This window comes from Scyliorhinus canicula, chromosome 1 (assembly GCF_902713615.1).
Source record: "Scyliorhinus canicula chromosome 1, sScyCan1.1, whole genome shotgun sequence".
Classification (NCBI taxonomy): domain Eukaryota; kingdom Metazoa; phylum Chordata; class Chondrichthyes; order Carcharhiniformes; family Scyliorhinidae; genus Scyliorhinus; species Scyliorhinus canicula.
In genome coordinates, this window is record NC_052146.1 from 212,176,900 (window position 1) to 212,192,595 (window position 15,696).

The window sequence follows — 15,696 nt, forward strand, 5'->3', positions numbered from 1 at the left end:
GCCTTAGTGCTCTCTCAGAAGGGTGTGAGGGGTGGGCTGGGCTGGGCTGGTCGCAGAGGGGGAGCAGGTTGGGGAGAGATGGTCGGATGTTGCGGTGGGCTTGGCTCAGGGGTCGCAGTTCAGTGAGCACTCACCGTTCTGGCATCCCTCCACCATCCTACCAACACTCCCCCCCCAGACACACACAGTCCCCACCTCCAGGGGTTTGATGGGACTGTGTGATGGAATGACCAGCTCGCATGCAGTGATCAGCCAGGTGGATGGTGGAAGCGCTACCCTGGGCAGGAGTCAAACATTATCAAACGATACAGAGCACCAGAGCTCATCACAGGGCGGGTTGTCATCATCCTACATCCCATGGGCCAGACCCACTGTTACTGCCATCCCAGGGCTCACATCCTGTAGTTCAGCAGGTATCTATCACAGAGGAGTCGCCGGAGGGGGGGGGGGGGGGGGGGTGCAGGTGGGATACAGTGACCGTGTTCCTGGCCAGTCCACTCCCCTCCCCCCTAGTCGATGAATTAGAAGGCCATCAAAGTGTTCCTTGCACGTTGGCCCTGGTGCATACACCTCCTGTGCCTGCCCGCACCCCATGTCTTGTCATCCTCACCCTCCCTGCATCCTTCTCGTCGGATGTGGCCTGGTGTTCATCCTCCTCCTCCAACACGTCGCCCCTCTGCTGCCCAATGTTGTGGAGGACACAGCTGGCAATCACGATGCGGGCGGCGCCATATTGGAGGCCACCTCCAAAGCGGTCCAGGCACCTGAACCGCATCTTCAGGAGAACGATGCACCACTTGATCACGCTCCTGGTCACTATGTGGGCATCATTGTAGCGGGTTTCCATGGCGGTCCGTGGCCTCCGGATAGGAGTCATCAGCCACAACTGCACTGGATAACCCCTGTCACCCAGAAGCCAACCCCTCTGCCAGGGGTATGCCTCAAAGAGGCCGGGAATCGTGCCAGGATAAAGGCATCATGCACACTGCCCGGGTACAGAGTGCAGACCTGCATTATGCAAATCTGATGGTCACACACCAACTGCACATTCATCGAGTGGCACCCTATTCAGCTTGTGCTCGGAGGGGGACATGCATCCTGTCGGTCACCCCCTGGACCCGGGGCATGTGGGCGATGGCGGCGAACCCCACTGCCCAGACATCCTGGTGGACTCGGTCCACATTGAAATGGATGTTTTGTTCCGACTGGACAGATAGGGCCTTTGTAACGGCATGGATGTATGTGTGCACCGAGCTCTGTGAAATCCCGGCTCTGCAACCTCAGCGACTGCCTCCTGTTCCTTCGGGGCATGCTCCGTTGCTGCTGTTTCTCCTCCTCGAGCATCTCCAGCTCAAACAGCCGCAAGGTATCCATCATCTCTCAGGTCTTCGGCTACTGGGAGGAAGACCACAATTGCTGGTTGTATTTTACTATCAATGGTCTGCAGGGGGTGAAAAGCCGACATGTTAGCATGGTGCGTACCCCGGAGCCCAATTAGGCACCCCCCTGTTGGGGTTACTGTGGGCTTTGCCCTTGGATGGTGCCTGCCGGGGGTTGGCGGCCGGTTGGGGGGGGGGGGGGGTATGGCAAATGGTGTGGTACAGGTGTGGTGGGATGGGACAGTGGGCTGGGGTGTGGGGGTGGGAGCACCCATACGGCTGGTTTCACTCTGCAGAACCAGGTGCCAAATTGGATGGACAGTGGGGTGCGCAGCAAGATGGCTGCCTTGCAGGCTGTGGCAATGGAGGACCGAGCCTGGACACCACCCCAGTCCTGTGGGGTAGGGTCACCCCAGTCCCACGGCCTATCCCCTGTTCACCCCCTCCTCCCAGCCCTACCCCCAGCCCGGCCAGTGTCTGATCCGCCAGTCCACAGTCACGTCGCTCTGTGTCCTACCTCCTCTCTCTCCCTCAGCAGACGGAGATTCCTGCCCAGCACCTCATCTTCAGAGTAGGCACGTTAAAGCCTGGACTTTAACATTGAGTTCAACAACTTCAGTCTGTGAAATCTCTACTCCACCTTCACCCCATTTTTAAAAATTTTTAACAATTTATTTTCACTTCTTCCATCAATCTGTTTATCTCTAACCATTGTCTCCCCCTCCCCCATCCTACCCCACAAGCGCCATCTGTTCCCTGTTCCTCGTTGCCCTTTGACACGCTACTTACTTTTGTTCTGTGATTCACACATTCTCATCTCTTCATGTGCCACTACCAGCACCCTTCTTAGCCTTAATCACCTCCATTTACTTTCCTTTTGTCTTTCTGTCCATGACATCTTTGTCAATCTCCACGTATTGCTAGCCCTCTATCCAGCCCCACCTCTCCACCCCCCCCCCCCCCCGCCAACTACAGTATAAATCTGACCTTATTTCCAATTCTCTCTAGCTTTGACTGAGAGCCATCCAGACTCGAAACGTTAGCTCCCTTCTCCCTCCACAGATGCTGTCAGACCTGCTGAGATTATCCTGTATTTTCTGTTTTTTTTCCTGTTTCTTTCGTTCATTTCATGGAATGTAGGGGTCACCGGCAAGGACACCATTTGTTGTCCATCCCTAATTGCTCTTGATCTGAGAGGCTTGCTAGGCCATAGAGAGCAGGGGCGGAATTCTCTGAGCCCCCCGGGGCCGGCGTCAATCCAGCCCCCGCCGTGTCCCAAATTCTCCGCCCCCCGAGATTCGGCGGGGGCGGGAATCGCGGTGCACTGCTCGGCGGGCCCCCTGTGCCGGTCGGCGGGCCCTCCGCGGCGATTCTCCGGCCCGCAATGGGCCGAGGTCCCGCCGCTGACAGGCCTCTCCCGCTGGCGTGGTTTAAACCACCTACCTGGCCGGCGGGATTGGCGGCGCAGGAGGGCTCCGGCGTCTGGGGGGGGGGGGGGCGCGGGGCGATTTGACCCTGGAGGGTGCCCCCACGGTGGCCTGGCCCGTGATCGGGGCCCACCGATTGGCGGGCGGGTCTGTGCCGTGGGGGCAAATTTTTTCTTCCGTCCCCGCCATGGCCTTCACCATGGCGGGGGCTGAAGAGACCCCATCCCCTGCGCATGCGCTGGGATGACGTCAGCAGCCGCTGACGCACCGGCGCATGCGCGACTTACGCCGGCTGGTGAAGTCCTTTCGGCCCCGGCTGGTGTGGCACCAAAGGCCGTTTACGCCAGCCGGCAGAGTGGGAACCACTCTGGCGCGGGCCTAGCCCCTTAAGGTTAGGGCTTGGCCCCTAAAGGTGCAGAGAATTCCGCACCTTTGGGGAGGCCCGACGCCAGAGTGGTTCACGCCACTCCTTCACGCCCCGGGACCCCCCGCCCCGCCGGGTAGGAGAGAATCCCGGCCCAGTTAAGAATCAAATATGGAGGGACATGTAGGCCCGACCAGGTAAGGATGGCATATTTTCTTACCCGAAAGGTAATAGTGAATCAAATAGTTTTTTTTTTAAACAATAAATGATAGTTCCATGGTCAGCATTACTGCAACTAGCTTTCAATTGCAGGATTTATTAACTGAATTTAAATTCCACCAGCAGCCGGGGTGGGATTTGAACTCGTGTCCCCGGAGCATTCACCGGGGTTTCTGAGATGCTAACATTGCTGCTGCACAACCTGTCTCCTCACACTCACTGCTGTGTTGAGAGTGACAGAATGACAGACATTAGAATCGTTCTTTCTCCTGTGTGAATTTTATCCTCAACACATTCAGGAGTGCCAGTCCCAGGGAAGGGACATGATCTATTTCAAGCAGTTCGGTGTCAGTATCAAGCGACTTCCATGGTCCTCGGTTGTAGCCCTGACAGGATGAAAGATACAACTCCCACAAGTCTGCCCAATAATATACCAGCTACACCCACACAGAACATGATAGCCTTGCCACCCACCCACACAAACCCACCCACCACACAAAACACACCTGTACCCACCTTCCCTTCAGCTCACATATCATTTGCAATGTGGAGCCAGAGAGTTTTACAGCTCAAAAGAGGCCCTTCGGCCCATCATGTCTGTGCCGGCCATCAAGTACCTATCTATCATAATCCCATTTTCCAGGGCTTGGTCCGTAGCCTTATACGCTGTGGCATTTCAAGTGCTCATTTAAATGCTTCTTAAAAATTGTGAGGGTTCACACCTCTATTTCAGGCAATGAGTTCCGGATTCCCATCACCCTCCATATGGACATGTTTTCCCTGAGATCCCCTCTAAATCTCCTGCCCCTTACCTTAAACCCATGTCCTTGGTTATCAACCCCACTGCTAGGTGGAAAAGTTCCTTCCTATCTACCCTATCTATGTCCTTCATAATTTTGTACACCTCAATCAGGTCCCCCTCAGCCTGCTTTGTTCCAAGGAGAACAAACCCAGCCTCTCTTTATAGCTGAAACGCTCCAGCCCAGGCAACATCCTGGTCAATGTACTCTGCTCCCTTTGTAGAGCAATCACATTCTTTCTATGGTGTAATACCCAGAACTGTACACAGTACTCTAGCTGTGGCCTAATGAGCTTTTTATACAGCTCCATCATAACCCCCCTGTTCTTATATTATATGTCTTCAGCTAATAAAGGCAAGTATCCCATATGCCTTCTTAACCACCTTATCTACCTGTCCTGCTCCCTTCTGGGATCTATGGACCTGCATCCCAAGGCCCCTTTGGTCCTCGATACTTCCTAGTGCCCTACCGTTCATTGTCTACCCCCTTGCCTTTTTAGTCCTCACAAAATGCATTACATCACACTTCTCAGAGTTAAATTCCATTTGCCACTGTTCTACCCATCTGCTTTCCTCCTCACTATTTACCACACCACCAATATTCATGTCGTCTGCGAACTTACTGATCATACCTCCTACTTTCTCATCAAGATCATTGACATACACTACAAACAGTAAGGGACCCAGCAGCGATCCCTGCGGTACACCACTGGACAGAGTCACTAAACAACCTCCGACCATTACCCTCTGCCTCCCGGAACAAAACCAATTTTGGATCAAATTTGCCATGTTTCCCTAGATCCCATGGGCACTCGATCCCACGGGCACTTCTTGATCAATCTCCAGTGTGGGACCTTGTCAAAACGTTTACTGAAGTCCATGCAGACTACATCAACTGCACTGCCCTCATCTACACACCGAGTCACCGATATTGCAATCGGTGGTCGGCCGGAGAATCCACACCAATGCCCAAATCGGGGGCAGTGCCAATTTGACGCCGGTCAGCCATGCTCTGCCCCCTTGAAAGTGGCATATTCCCATGGCGCGCTGCATACCATTGGAATGGCGTTGGCGCATTATCGGCAGGCCCTCCCATGATGCTCCGTCCCCATGGGCCAAGTTCCCAACTGCGTGGTTGACGTGCGGTCGGGAACCTGGCAGGCGGCTGCAGACTGTGTCCAGTGCCGCCACACCCGGCCGGGATCCGTGCTGGTGGCCAGGGCTGGGCTTCAACCAGGGCTGGGGGTACTGGTGCGGGGTGGTCAGGAGTCGGCCAGTGGGGTTGTGGATGGCGGGGCGGGTCCGCGAACGGCTGTCGCCATGTTGTATGCGCGACCGCTGCAGGTCGTCGCTGTGTGCATGCGCGGCCAGGGACCCTCCCATTCTCCGGCCGTCTTTGGCACGGGAGCTGGGAGTTTCACCCGGCACCGCTGCTAGCCTCTCGCCGATTTTGGCATTGTAACACGCCTGCGAATTCTCCATTTCAGCCGGCACTTAGCCACTGAAACAAAGAATTCAGCCCAGGATCTCCCCTTGATAAAGCAATGCTGATTTATCCTTGATTAATCCTTGCCTCTCAAAGTGGAAATTTATTTTGTTCCCCAGAGTTTTTTCTAATACTTTTTCTACCAGCGATGTTAGCCTCACTAGCCTGTAGTTACCTGGTTTATCCCTACTTCCCTTCTTGAATAATGGTACCATATTAGCTGTCCTCCAGTCCCATGGTCAGAAGGGATTTGAAAATTAGCATTAGACCCTCTGCAATCTGTAACATGTTGTAAGTGTGAGCATAGCACTGTGGCAAGGATATCAGGGTATCTGGGACCTCAGTGATGGACTGTTTATTTTCTTAAAACACTGTGTTTAAGGATTGAGAACGAAACAGAGGAATATCTGAGAAGGAGGTGGATTAAAGTCGTCAGGCAGCGGAGGAGAAATAGTAGGAGCGAATGATTAAACTGAGAGAGAGAGGGAGAAAAAGAGAAAGGGAAAGTGAGAAAAGTATTTCAGATTGCTCTTGGCAGCGCTTAACACCCAAAACCAATATGGCATTGGTCATAGTTCCAACATTGTTCGGCTGCAGTACGTTTCCTCCTTAACTTAACCATGTGTCCATGGTTACTGTCCAGAAAATGGGTGCAACACATTCCAATTTCACCCAGTCTGTTTGTGTTTGCACTGTTTATGCCGTATCTAACTATTCCTTTATTGATTGCATTTATCACTCACACTACAGTGAGAATAATGTTTAAGGTTTTTTTTCATCACTCCCTGCTTATAATATGAAAGTGTAAATGCGTGCAGGCAGCAAAGCAATGGTGGGCTTCAAAACAGAAGGGAAATAGTCTTACTTGGTGCGATACCCATCCAAGGCTCGCTGAGCATCCTTCAGCTCCTTTTCTAGGCGGCTAAGGTCATTGAGCAGCTGCCAAATTCTCTGCTGGTTATGGTCAATCTGTTCGGTGAAGACCCCCTCAAGACCCGAGAGTTCCTCGATCTGCTGCAGACTCTCCAACTGCTTCTCCAGCGCAGCACTGCTCCGCTCGACAGCTCGAGCTCGGTCCACGTACTTGTTGAACCGCCTGTTGAACTCCTGTAGGCTTCCCAAGCTGGGCTCCGGAAAACCTGCGCCGCTCCATTGAGTGAACGGATCGGACTCCCACTCGTTTGCCTTCCCCGCTTCGCGCAGGTAGCTCGTCGTGAACATCCCAGGGTTGTGGTGTGTATTCTGGTTTTCTCTCACTCCCTTTTTCAAAGCCAAATACTTCGGATCAAAACAGAAACACTGGACAACCTCTCCTGCACCGGACAGCCTCCCCTAGACCGCACAGCATCACCCAGTATATGAAGGGTTGGCAAGCACCTTTCTATGAGAATAAATACATTTCAAAACAACACAGAGTTCCCGACAATGTCTCGTCGTTTATTATTGTCCTTTCTTCCAGCACTTTACTGCATCATTGTCAATGGATTAATTCTGCATGGTCACAGCATTTCACTCGGCATCTGAATCCATAAAGGATCTGCATGGAAAATTCCACGGACACACAGAGTCAGCTTATATGCTTCAAACTTGCAAACGGTGCCTAATTTATTTGTTTTGGTGACAATGACTGACACAATGCATTGTTAAGCACTTCAGGGTAAAACTCAGTAAACATGGAATAAACGGGATTATTATATCACACATTCAGCGAGGAGGCTGGGTGGGTGAGCAAGTTACATGGTGATGTTATAAAAGATGTACAATATGTATGGGAGTGAAATGATGGACAAACATTGGGGGAAAAAAACAAAAGGGCCGGGATTTTCTCAGCCCACGCTGGGTCGGAGAATCGGCGGGCCAGGCGCGAATCATGCAACACCGCCCCGACGACGGTCCGCCGATTCCGATCGCGGGCCAGGCCACCGTGGGGGTACCTCCCGGGGTCAGATCCCACCACGCCCCCCGCAAGAACCCCGGAGGCCGCCCATGCAGCCAGGTCCCGCCAGTAAGGACCTACTCCAATTTATGCCGGCGGGAATGGCAAAAAATGGGCGGGACTTTGGCCCATCGCGGGCCGGAGAATTCGGGAAGCCCCGAGGCCCATTGAGTCGCGCCGGTCCCCGCCATTCTTCGAGGCGGGCGGCGCGATTCACGCCAGACCAAGTTTTGGGGGGCCGGAGAATTTGGAGGACGCCAGGGGCGGGATTCACGCCGACCCCCGGCAATTGTCTGACCCGGCGGGGGGTCGGAGAATCACGCCCATTTGCTCTCCACCAGTTCCGGCCTCTTGGGGATCCCTGATTTTAATTATTCCAACATTGCTGGCCATTCCTTCAGCTGCCTGGGTCCTGAGCTCTGGAACCTCTTCCCTAAACCTCTCCATCACTCTTTCCTCCTTTAAAACACACCTTAAAACCAAGAAATGAAAACAGCAAAATGCTATAAAAACTCATCTGGCCTCGCAGTATCAGTGGAAAGAGAAACAGAGGGTGGAATTCTCCACCGTGCGCTGTCAGTGGCGGGGTTACTGATGATATGGAGAATCCAATGTCGTGAAGAAAACAGGATCAGTGCAGGGCAGTGATCCGCTTCGGATGCTCCGGTCCCCCACTGCCGTTGGGATCGAGGTTCTCGCCCCACGTGAGCTGGAGGGTGCAAATGGATTTTTAAGATCGGGGCTGGGCAGGATATTCTCTGGTCCTCTGGCCGGGAATCACATGGGCTAGAATCAGCACTGGTGCTCTAAGTGTGGCCCTGATGCGCTGGACGTCACCAAGAGAGTAACTCTTTAAGGGATTTTCCCCCAAAGCCCATCTGAGGGACACCCATCCCCCATATAGCAAGACCTGCCCACCCCACCCCCATCAGACCCTCCCCAGAGATCCTCCAAACAAAGAGACCCTCCACAGAGAACCTCAAAATAAAGAGACCCCCACAGATAACCCTGAAGTAAAGAAATCCCCCAGAGACCCCCTAAACAATCAAACCCCACCCAGAGAACCCCCAAAAAGGACCCCACCCCAGAAACCCCCTATGTAAGGAACCCCGCAGACACCCTGAAAAGAAAGAGACCCCCCCACTGAGACCTCCTAAATATGGAGACCCCCCCCAACAACAGAAACTCCAAAAAGTGACTCCTGTCAGGAAGTCTCCAGAAGAGAGACTCCTCTTTGGAAGCCAGAGAGCAGTTCATACTGAGCAGGGAGAAAGATCACTGCTTCAAATTTCACCTGTGCAATACACCTGCTGGCTCAGACAGAGGAAGCAGAACCGTTCAATTCCTCGAAAGGGAAAACCAGTCAGCTGTGTTTCATCGCCTCCGATCTTTGATCTGCAAGCCCTTCATTAATTTCTCTTTGATATTGATTTTACTAGGCTGTGATTGACAGCTTCCACCCACTCACCCCCAGCATTGTTCCATCCATCTTCCTTCACGGTTGAGTAACGCTGAAGTCCTCGAACCGCAATGTTTACAAACATCAAGCTTTGATTAGTAACGATAGTATGAACTTCTGAAGCTTTAGGCCAGAGTAAGTGTTAATAGAGAGAGAAAGGGTCACCACCATCTAAAAGCAGGAACATGAGAACAAGACGCAGACTGAAACTTTGAGGGAAAAATAAAAAATGGATGACACAGGTCATGGTCTGAAATTGTTGAACTTAATGTTGAGTCCAGAAGGCTGTAAAGTGCCAAATTTCATAAAATTTACAGTGCAGAAGGAGGCTATTCAGCCCATCTAGTCTGCACCAGCCCTTGGAAAGAGCACCCTACATAAGCCCATGCCTCCACCCTATCCCCGTAGCCCAATAACCCCTCCTAACTAATTGGACACTAAGGGCAATTTAGCTTGGCCAATCCACCTAACCTGCACATCTTTGGACTGTGGGAGGAAACCGGAGCACCCGGAGGAAACCCACACAGACACGGGGAGAACATGCAGACTCCGCACAGACAGTGACCCAAGCCGGAATCAAACCTGGGACCCTGGAGCTGTGAAGCAACTGTGCTAATCACTGTGCTGCCCCGTGAACTCATCAGAAGATGAGTTCCTCCAGTTTGTGTTGGAACGTTGTAACAGGTTAAGAATAGAAATGTGAGCATGAGAGTAAGGTGGGGAACTGAAATGGCAAGCAGCTGGATAATCTGGGTCATGCCTGTGGACTAGAGCATGGTGTTTGGCAAAGCGGTCATGCCGTCAACATTTGTCTCCACAGTATATAGACGAGACCACATTGTGACAGTGAATACAGTAGAACAAATTTAAGGAAAAGTGAGTAGCTTGCTGCATGGTAGCACAAGTGGATAGCACTGTGGCTTCACAGCGCCAGGGTCTCAGGTTCGATTCCCCGCTGGGTCACTGTTAGTGCGGAGTCTGCACATTCTCTCCATGTCTGTGTGGGTTTCCTCAGAGTGCTCAGGTTTCCTCCCACAGTCCAAAGACGTGCAGGTTAGGTGGATTGGACATGAAAAATTGCCCTTAGTGACCAAAAAGTTTAGGAGGGGGTTACTGGGTTATGGGTATACGGTAGAAGTGAGGGCTTAAGTGGGTCGGTGCAGACTCGATGGGCCGAATGGCCTCATTCTGCATTGTATATTGTATGCTTCGCCTGGAAGGTGTTTTTGGGTGGTGAGGAGGGAGGAGGTAAAGAAGCAGGTGGTGTACCTCCTGGAATTGCATGGGAAGGTGGAATTGGGAAGGGGAGGAGGTCTTTGGGGTGATAGAGGAATGGACCAGAGTGTCGCTGAGGGAACGGTCCCTTCCAAATGCTGAGAGAGGAGGTGTGGGGAGGATGTGTTGGTGGCTTCATGCTGGAGTTGAGGTCAATAGTGGAGAATAATCCTTTGAATGCTGAGGCTGATGGGGTGGAAAGTGAGGATGAAGAAAACCCTATAGTGATTTTTGGACAGTGGCAGGGGTAAGGTAGGAGTGCGGGAAATGGGTCGGACACAGCATGGTGCGGGCAGTCCTCACCGAAGGAAAAAGAAAGATATGTTGCAGCACGGTAGCATAGTGGTTAGCACTGTGGCTTCACAGCGCCAGGGTCCCAGGTTCGATTCCCCGCTGGATGACTGTCTGTGCGGAGTCTGCACGTTCTCCCCGTGTTTGCGTGGGTTTCTTCCGGGTCCTCCGGTTTCCTCCCACAGTCCAAAGACGTGCAGGTTAGGTAGATTGGCCATGCTAAAATTATCCTTAGTGCCCAAAAAAAAATTGTTAGGAGGGGTTATTGGGGATTGGGGAATAGGGTGGAAGTAAGGGCTTAAGTGGGTCGGTGCAGACGCGATGGGCCGAATGGCCTCCATCTGCACTGTATGTTCTATGTCATTTGGAAGGCAGCATCATTGGAACAAATGCAACAGAGACTGGGAGAATGGAATGGAGTCCTTACAGAAAGTGGGGTGTGAAGAGGTGCAGTGGTAACTGTGAGAGTCAGTGGGCTTGTAATAAATATTGGTGGTTGGACTATCATCAGAAATGCCCTCCCCCACCGCAGGCATTGGGGCGAAAACCCTCCCTGCACACAGGCAATGGGGCAACCGGGCCCAAACATAAGGGACCCCCCCCTCCCCCAAATTGGGGATGCCCAGAGGGCCCGCCCTGGCAGTGTCACTCTGGCAGTGTCACAATGTTGGCAGTTCCAGGGTGGCACCGCACTGTCTGAACATGGCCCTCTCCCATCTAGGGGCGATATTTACCTTTGCGCCCTTCGAGATGGGCATCTCGTTACATATTGCGGGTGAAAATCTTGTGTCCTGACTCCTGTGGGATTTTGGGCCCGTGTTGCCGGCGGATAATGCGGGTTCAAAATCACCCCCTCTGGGTGATAACATTTCTCCTCATCTCCGCTGGGATTTTCAATCTATGGCCTCAGGTGAGTGACCTGGTCACTAGGGGCCATCGTTTTTCTCTGTTCACATGTTAAACCCTCTGATTATCTTGTAAACCTCTATCAAGTCACTTCTCAGTCTTCACTATTCCAAGATGACCAGTCTGAACTTTTCCAACCTTCGCATAGAACAGATAACCATCATCCGATTGACCAGTTAATCTATTTATTTGGTGCGTGATGGTTGAGTGAAGGATACAAATCAGAACATTATGAGAAGTGCAAAATAGGGAAACCTTGGCCCTTTCCAGGTTTTGGATTGTACCCACAAAAGAAGGGCAGACATCTCTGTCTTGCAGGTAAAGGTATGAGATATTCAACTCCAAACACTAAAATGATTCCGTTCCCATGATTTAGGTTGTTTTTTTTGCTTCCTGCTGTCAGAGCAGGAGTCCAGCATCTATCTTATTTATAAAGCTTCAGTGGTTCATTATTTGTTGGAGAAGTTCTAATCATCATTAAAGCATACTAAAAGATTCACTCCCACTAAAATACATGTTTGAATAGGCATGTTCTCATTGTTGTTTTTAGTGGGCTGTAAATATAAGAATCAAGGCTGTTTAATTCCATTGAAAAGAGGAAAATACAACACAATATTTGTTCAGATTTGCTGCCACCTTCAGTTACACTCCAGAACCATGTTAAATATTTTTGAAGATGTTGAAACAGCTTGTTGATTTGAAAATTCCTGTCTCGGAGTCAGTCATAAGAAGTTTCTCCATATAAGAAAAACTGGCAATTTTCTTAATTTTTAAAAACAGCCTAGACTGAAATGTAGGGAGCAACACATAAAGTTTTCAGAAAATCATTAATCAGGAAAGTTATAGGTTTCCAATTCTCTTCCCACACCTAGTGGTTGCACTAAGGCAGACTTTCATCTGTGTCCATAGCTAGTTATTCCTGGAACAGGTCGCTGGCCTATCATCAGGGGCTTATAGCTTGAGGTTCCTCATGAAGGCCCCGCCTTCTCAAACTTGCTCCTTGTCTGAGGTGAGGTGATCCTCAGGTTAATTCACCACCAGTCAGCTCTCCCCCTCAAAGGGGAAAGCAGCCTATGGTCATCTGGGACTATGGCGACTTTACCTACCTCTTGCTTGAGGGGCATCATTCCACACCAAGCATGGTTGACCAGGAATCTCTCCCACTCTTACTGCCAGCCCTTGGCATGTTGGAAGGATTTGCAGATTGACACTGAACCTGTTTGACCACGTTATGTAGAACAGTACAGCACAGAACAGGCCCTTCGGCCCTCAATGTTGTGCCGAACAATGATCACCCTACTCAAACCCACGTATCCACCCTATACCCGTAACCCAACAATCCCCCCCTAACCTTTACTTTTTAGGACACTACGGGCAATTTAGCATAGCCAATCCACCTAACCCGCACATCTTTGGACTGTGGGAGGAAACCGGAGCACCCGGAGGAAACCCACGCACACACGGGGAGGACGTGCAGACTCCGCACAGACAGTGACCCAGCCGGGAATCGAACCTGGGACCCTGGAGCTGTGAAGCATTTATGCTAACCACCATGCTACCGTGTTGCCCTGCACCTTTCTTGGCCATCAAGTACTAAGGTGGTGCTTGAAAATGAAAAATGAAATGAAAATCGCTTATTGTCATGAGTAGGCTTCAATGTAGTTACTGTGAAAAGCCCCTAGTCGCCACATTCCGGCACCTGTCCGGGGAGGCTGGTACGGGAATCGAACCGTGCTGCTGGCCTGCTTGGTCAGCTTTAAAAGCCAACGATTTAGCTCAAACCAGCCCCTGAAGCTTCTGGCTTAGAACATAGAACATTACATAGAACATTACAGCGCAGTACGGGCCCTTCGGCCCTCGATGTTGCGCCGACCTGTGAAACCATCTGAAGCCTATCTGACCTACACTATTCCAATAGAACATAGAACCCTGCTTAGATGCAGGGTTGCTACCCACTGCTCTACAAGGTCACTGAGTTATAGGTTTGGGATGATGCACAATTTAGAATTTTGAAAAATGTGTATGAACAGAAAGATCTTGGTATCCAAATGCACAAATCATTAAAGTTGACAGGAGAAGTTGACAAGGTGGTTAACAGGTACATGGGCTATTTGGATTTATAAACAGAGAAATGGAATATAAAGCAAAGCGATCAGGGGCTGGGTTTTCATCCAGGTAATGAGATTTATCAAAATTCCCATCTGCCTCAGGAGAAAGTGCCAGGAAATAAAAGATTTTCACTGTGGGTGGTGGGGGGGTGAGGGGGTGCAGGGTGCAGGTGTAGGCTGCAGTCAGGAAAGCCGACATGGGAAAGTGTCTGGAGGCAACACAGGGCATTGCCAGGGCAGAGACCGGCTGTTTAAAAGATCACCTCGGTTCTGTGGGACTTTGACCAGTTATATTGAAGACAGTAAGGCCCTCCAGCCCTCATCTCTCACTCCTGCTCACCCCCCACACATTCCCTATGCCCCATCCATGTCACCTCAAGCTCTCCACTATGTCCCCCCAGGCCTCCATGTCGGGTTATGCCCCCGACTACACCCTATGGCCCCTCATTCTCCCCATGCTAAGGTATGCCCCCCACCCCACTCACTATGTCCTCATGCACCATGCTAAACTACAGCAGTTCCATGCTCATTCAACCAATGTAATTGACACTTTAATTGGGCTGCAGTGCAAGGTTTTTTTCCAGAAAGTGGAACATTATCAATGAATTGCTTTTTTAAAGCTCATTTTACACAGCTATTTTCATTCCAGGGTTAATTGGTTCTGTAAAGTCCACAGTGGGGGAATATTAAAGCCATGCCCTGGCATGGCTCAAGCAACGTTGGGATGGCAAAATGTTATTATAATTTGGCCTGGCCAATAAAATAGTCTCCACCTCACACAGTCATCATCAGGTCACTGACACATGGAGAGTTCACTGCTCACAGTGACTGGCATGGGTTTCACACATCTAGGGCTGGATTCTCTGATCTTGGGGCTTTGTCCGGAGGATTCGTGGCGTTTTAAGTGGGAAAAATCGGTGAAGCCCCAGCACCGATTCTTGGATCAGTGAGAGGCTAGCAGCTGCACAATGTAAAATGCGCGGCCTTCCCGATATAAATGCCTGGAGAATTGCCGGCTCAATGGCTACGCACACACACTGCGATGACCTGCAGTGGTTGAGCCGTACAACATGGTGTCGGCCGTGCGTGGACCCGACCTGCCCGATAGTGCCCCCTGGACAACCCTTCGCCACCCCCGGGCCACCCCCCCACCAGTCCCCACAGCCCTTGCCGAAGCCCCAGCATCCAGCAGCACGGCTCCTGCCCGACTGTTGCCGGTGCTGCACACGTCAACCGCATGATCGGAATCTCGGCCCATCATGGCCGGATCATCCAGGGAGGTCCTTCAAGTAACATCCTGAGACCGTCCCAACGACGTGCGCCGTGCACCTCGATGACGCCGTTTTGGAGGGATCGGAGCATCAGAATACAGGCGCCGCCCCTGATTTCATTGTAAAAACGGATTCTCCGCCCGATCGCCGATTACGAGACCAGCGTTGGGAACGGAGAATCACACCCCTAATCACTGGAGAAATCACTCTGCTTCTGTAAGTGGCTGCAATTGTAATCACCTTTCAATGATTCCAAATCTGGGAGCCATAAATATAAGAGTCACTGATAAATCTAACAGGAATTACAGTAGAAATATCTTTACCGAGAGAATAGTAGTGAGAATATGATAAACTCGCCATCACAGGTAAATATGATGAATAGTAGAGATGCATTTAAAGGGAAGTAGATAAACCTATTTAAAGGTTAAAAGATATGTATATGGGCAGCACGGTGGCGCAGTGGGTTAGCCCTGCAGTCTCACGGCGCTGAGGTCCCAGGTTCGATCCCGGCTCTGGGTCACTGTCCGTGTGGAGTTTGCACATTCTCCCCGTGTTTGCGTGGGTTTCGCCCCCACAACCCAAAGATGTGCAAGGTAGGTGGATTGGCCACGCTAAATTGCCCCTTAATTGGAAAAAATTAATTAGGTACTCTAAATTTAAAAAAATATATGTATATGAGGGAGAAAGAATTAGAAGGTTATTTTGGTGGGGTGAGATGAAAATCGATGGAAGGAAGCTTGCATAGAGCATAAGCACCAGCATGGACCAGAAGGGTG

General features: G+C 51.2%; 1 protein-coding gene across 2 annotated transcripts in view; it reads right to left on the reverse strand.

Annotated features, from left to right (window-relative positions):
* LOC119971479 (filensin) overlaps positions 1-7,051 on the reverse strand; it is a 44,938-nt gene extending 37,887 nt beyond the window's left edge. For both annotated transcript variants that reach the window (XM_038807066.1, XM_038807061.1), the window contains exon 1: positions 6,540-7,051. In XM_038807066.1, coding sequence (XP_038662994.1) covers positions 6,540-6,895 — 356 coding nt within the window. In that variant the 5' untranslated portion in view covers positions 6,896-7,051. The remainder of the gene's footprint in view (positions 1-6,539) is intronic.
* Positions 7,052-15,696: the final 8,645 nt, after the last annotated feature.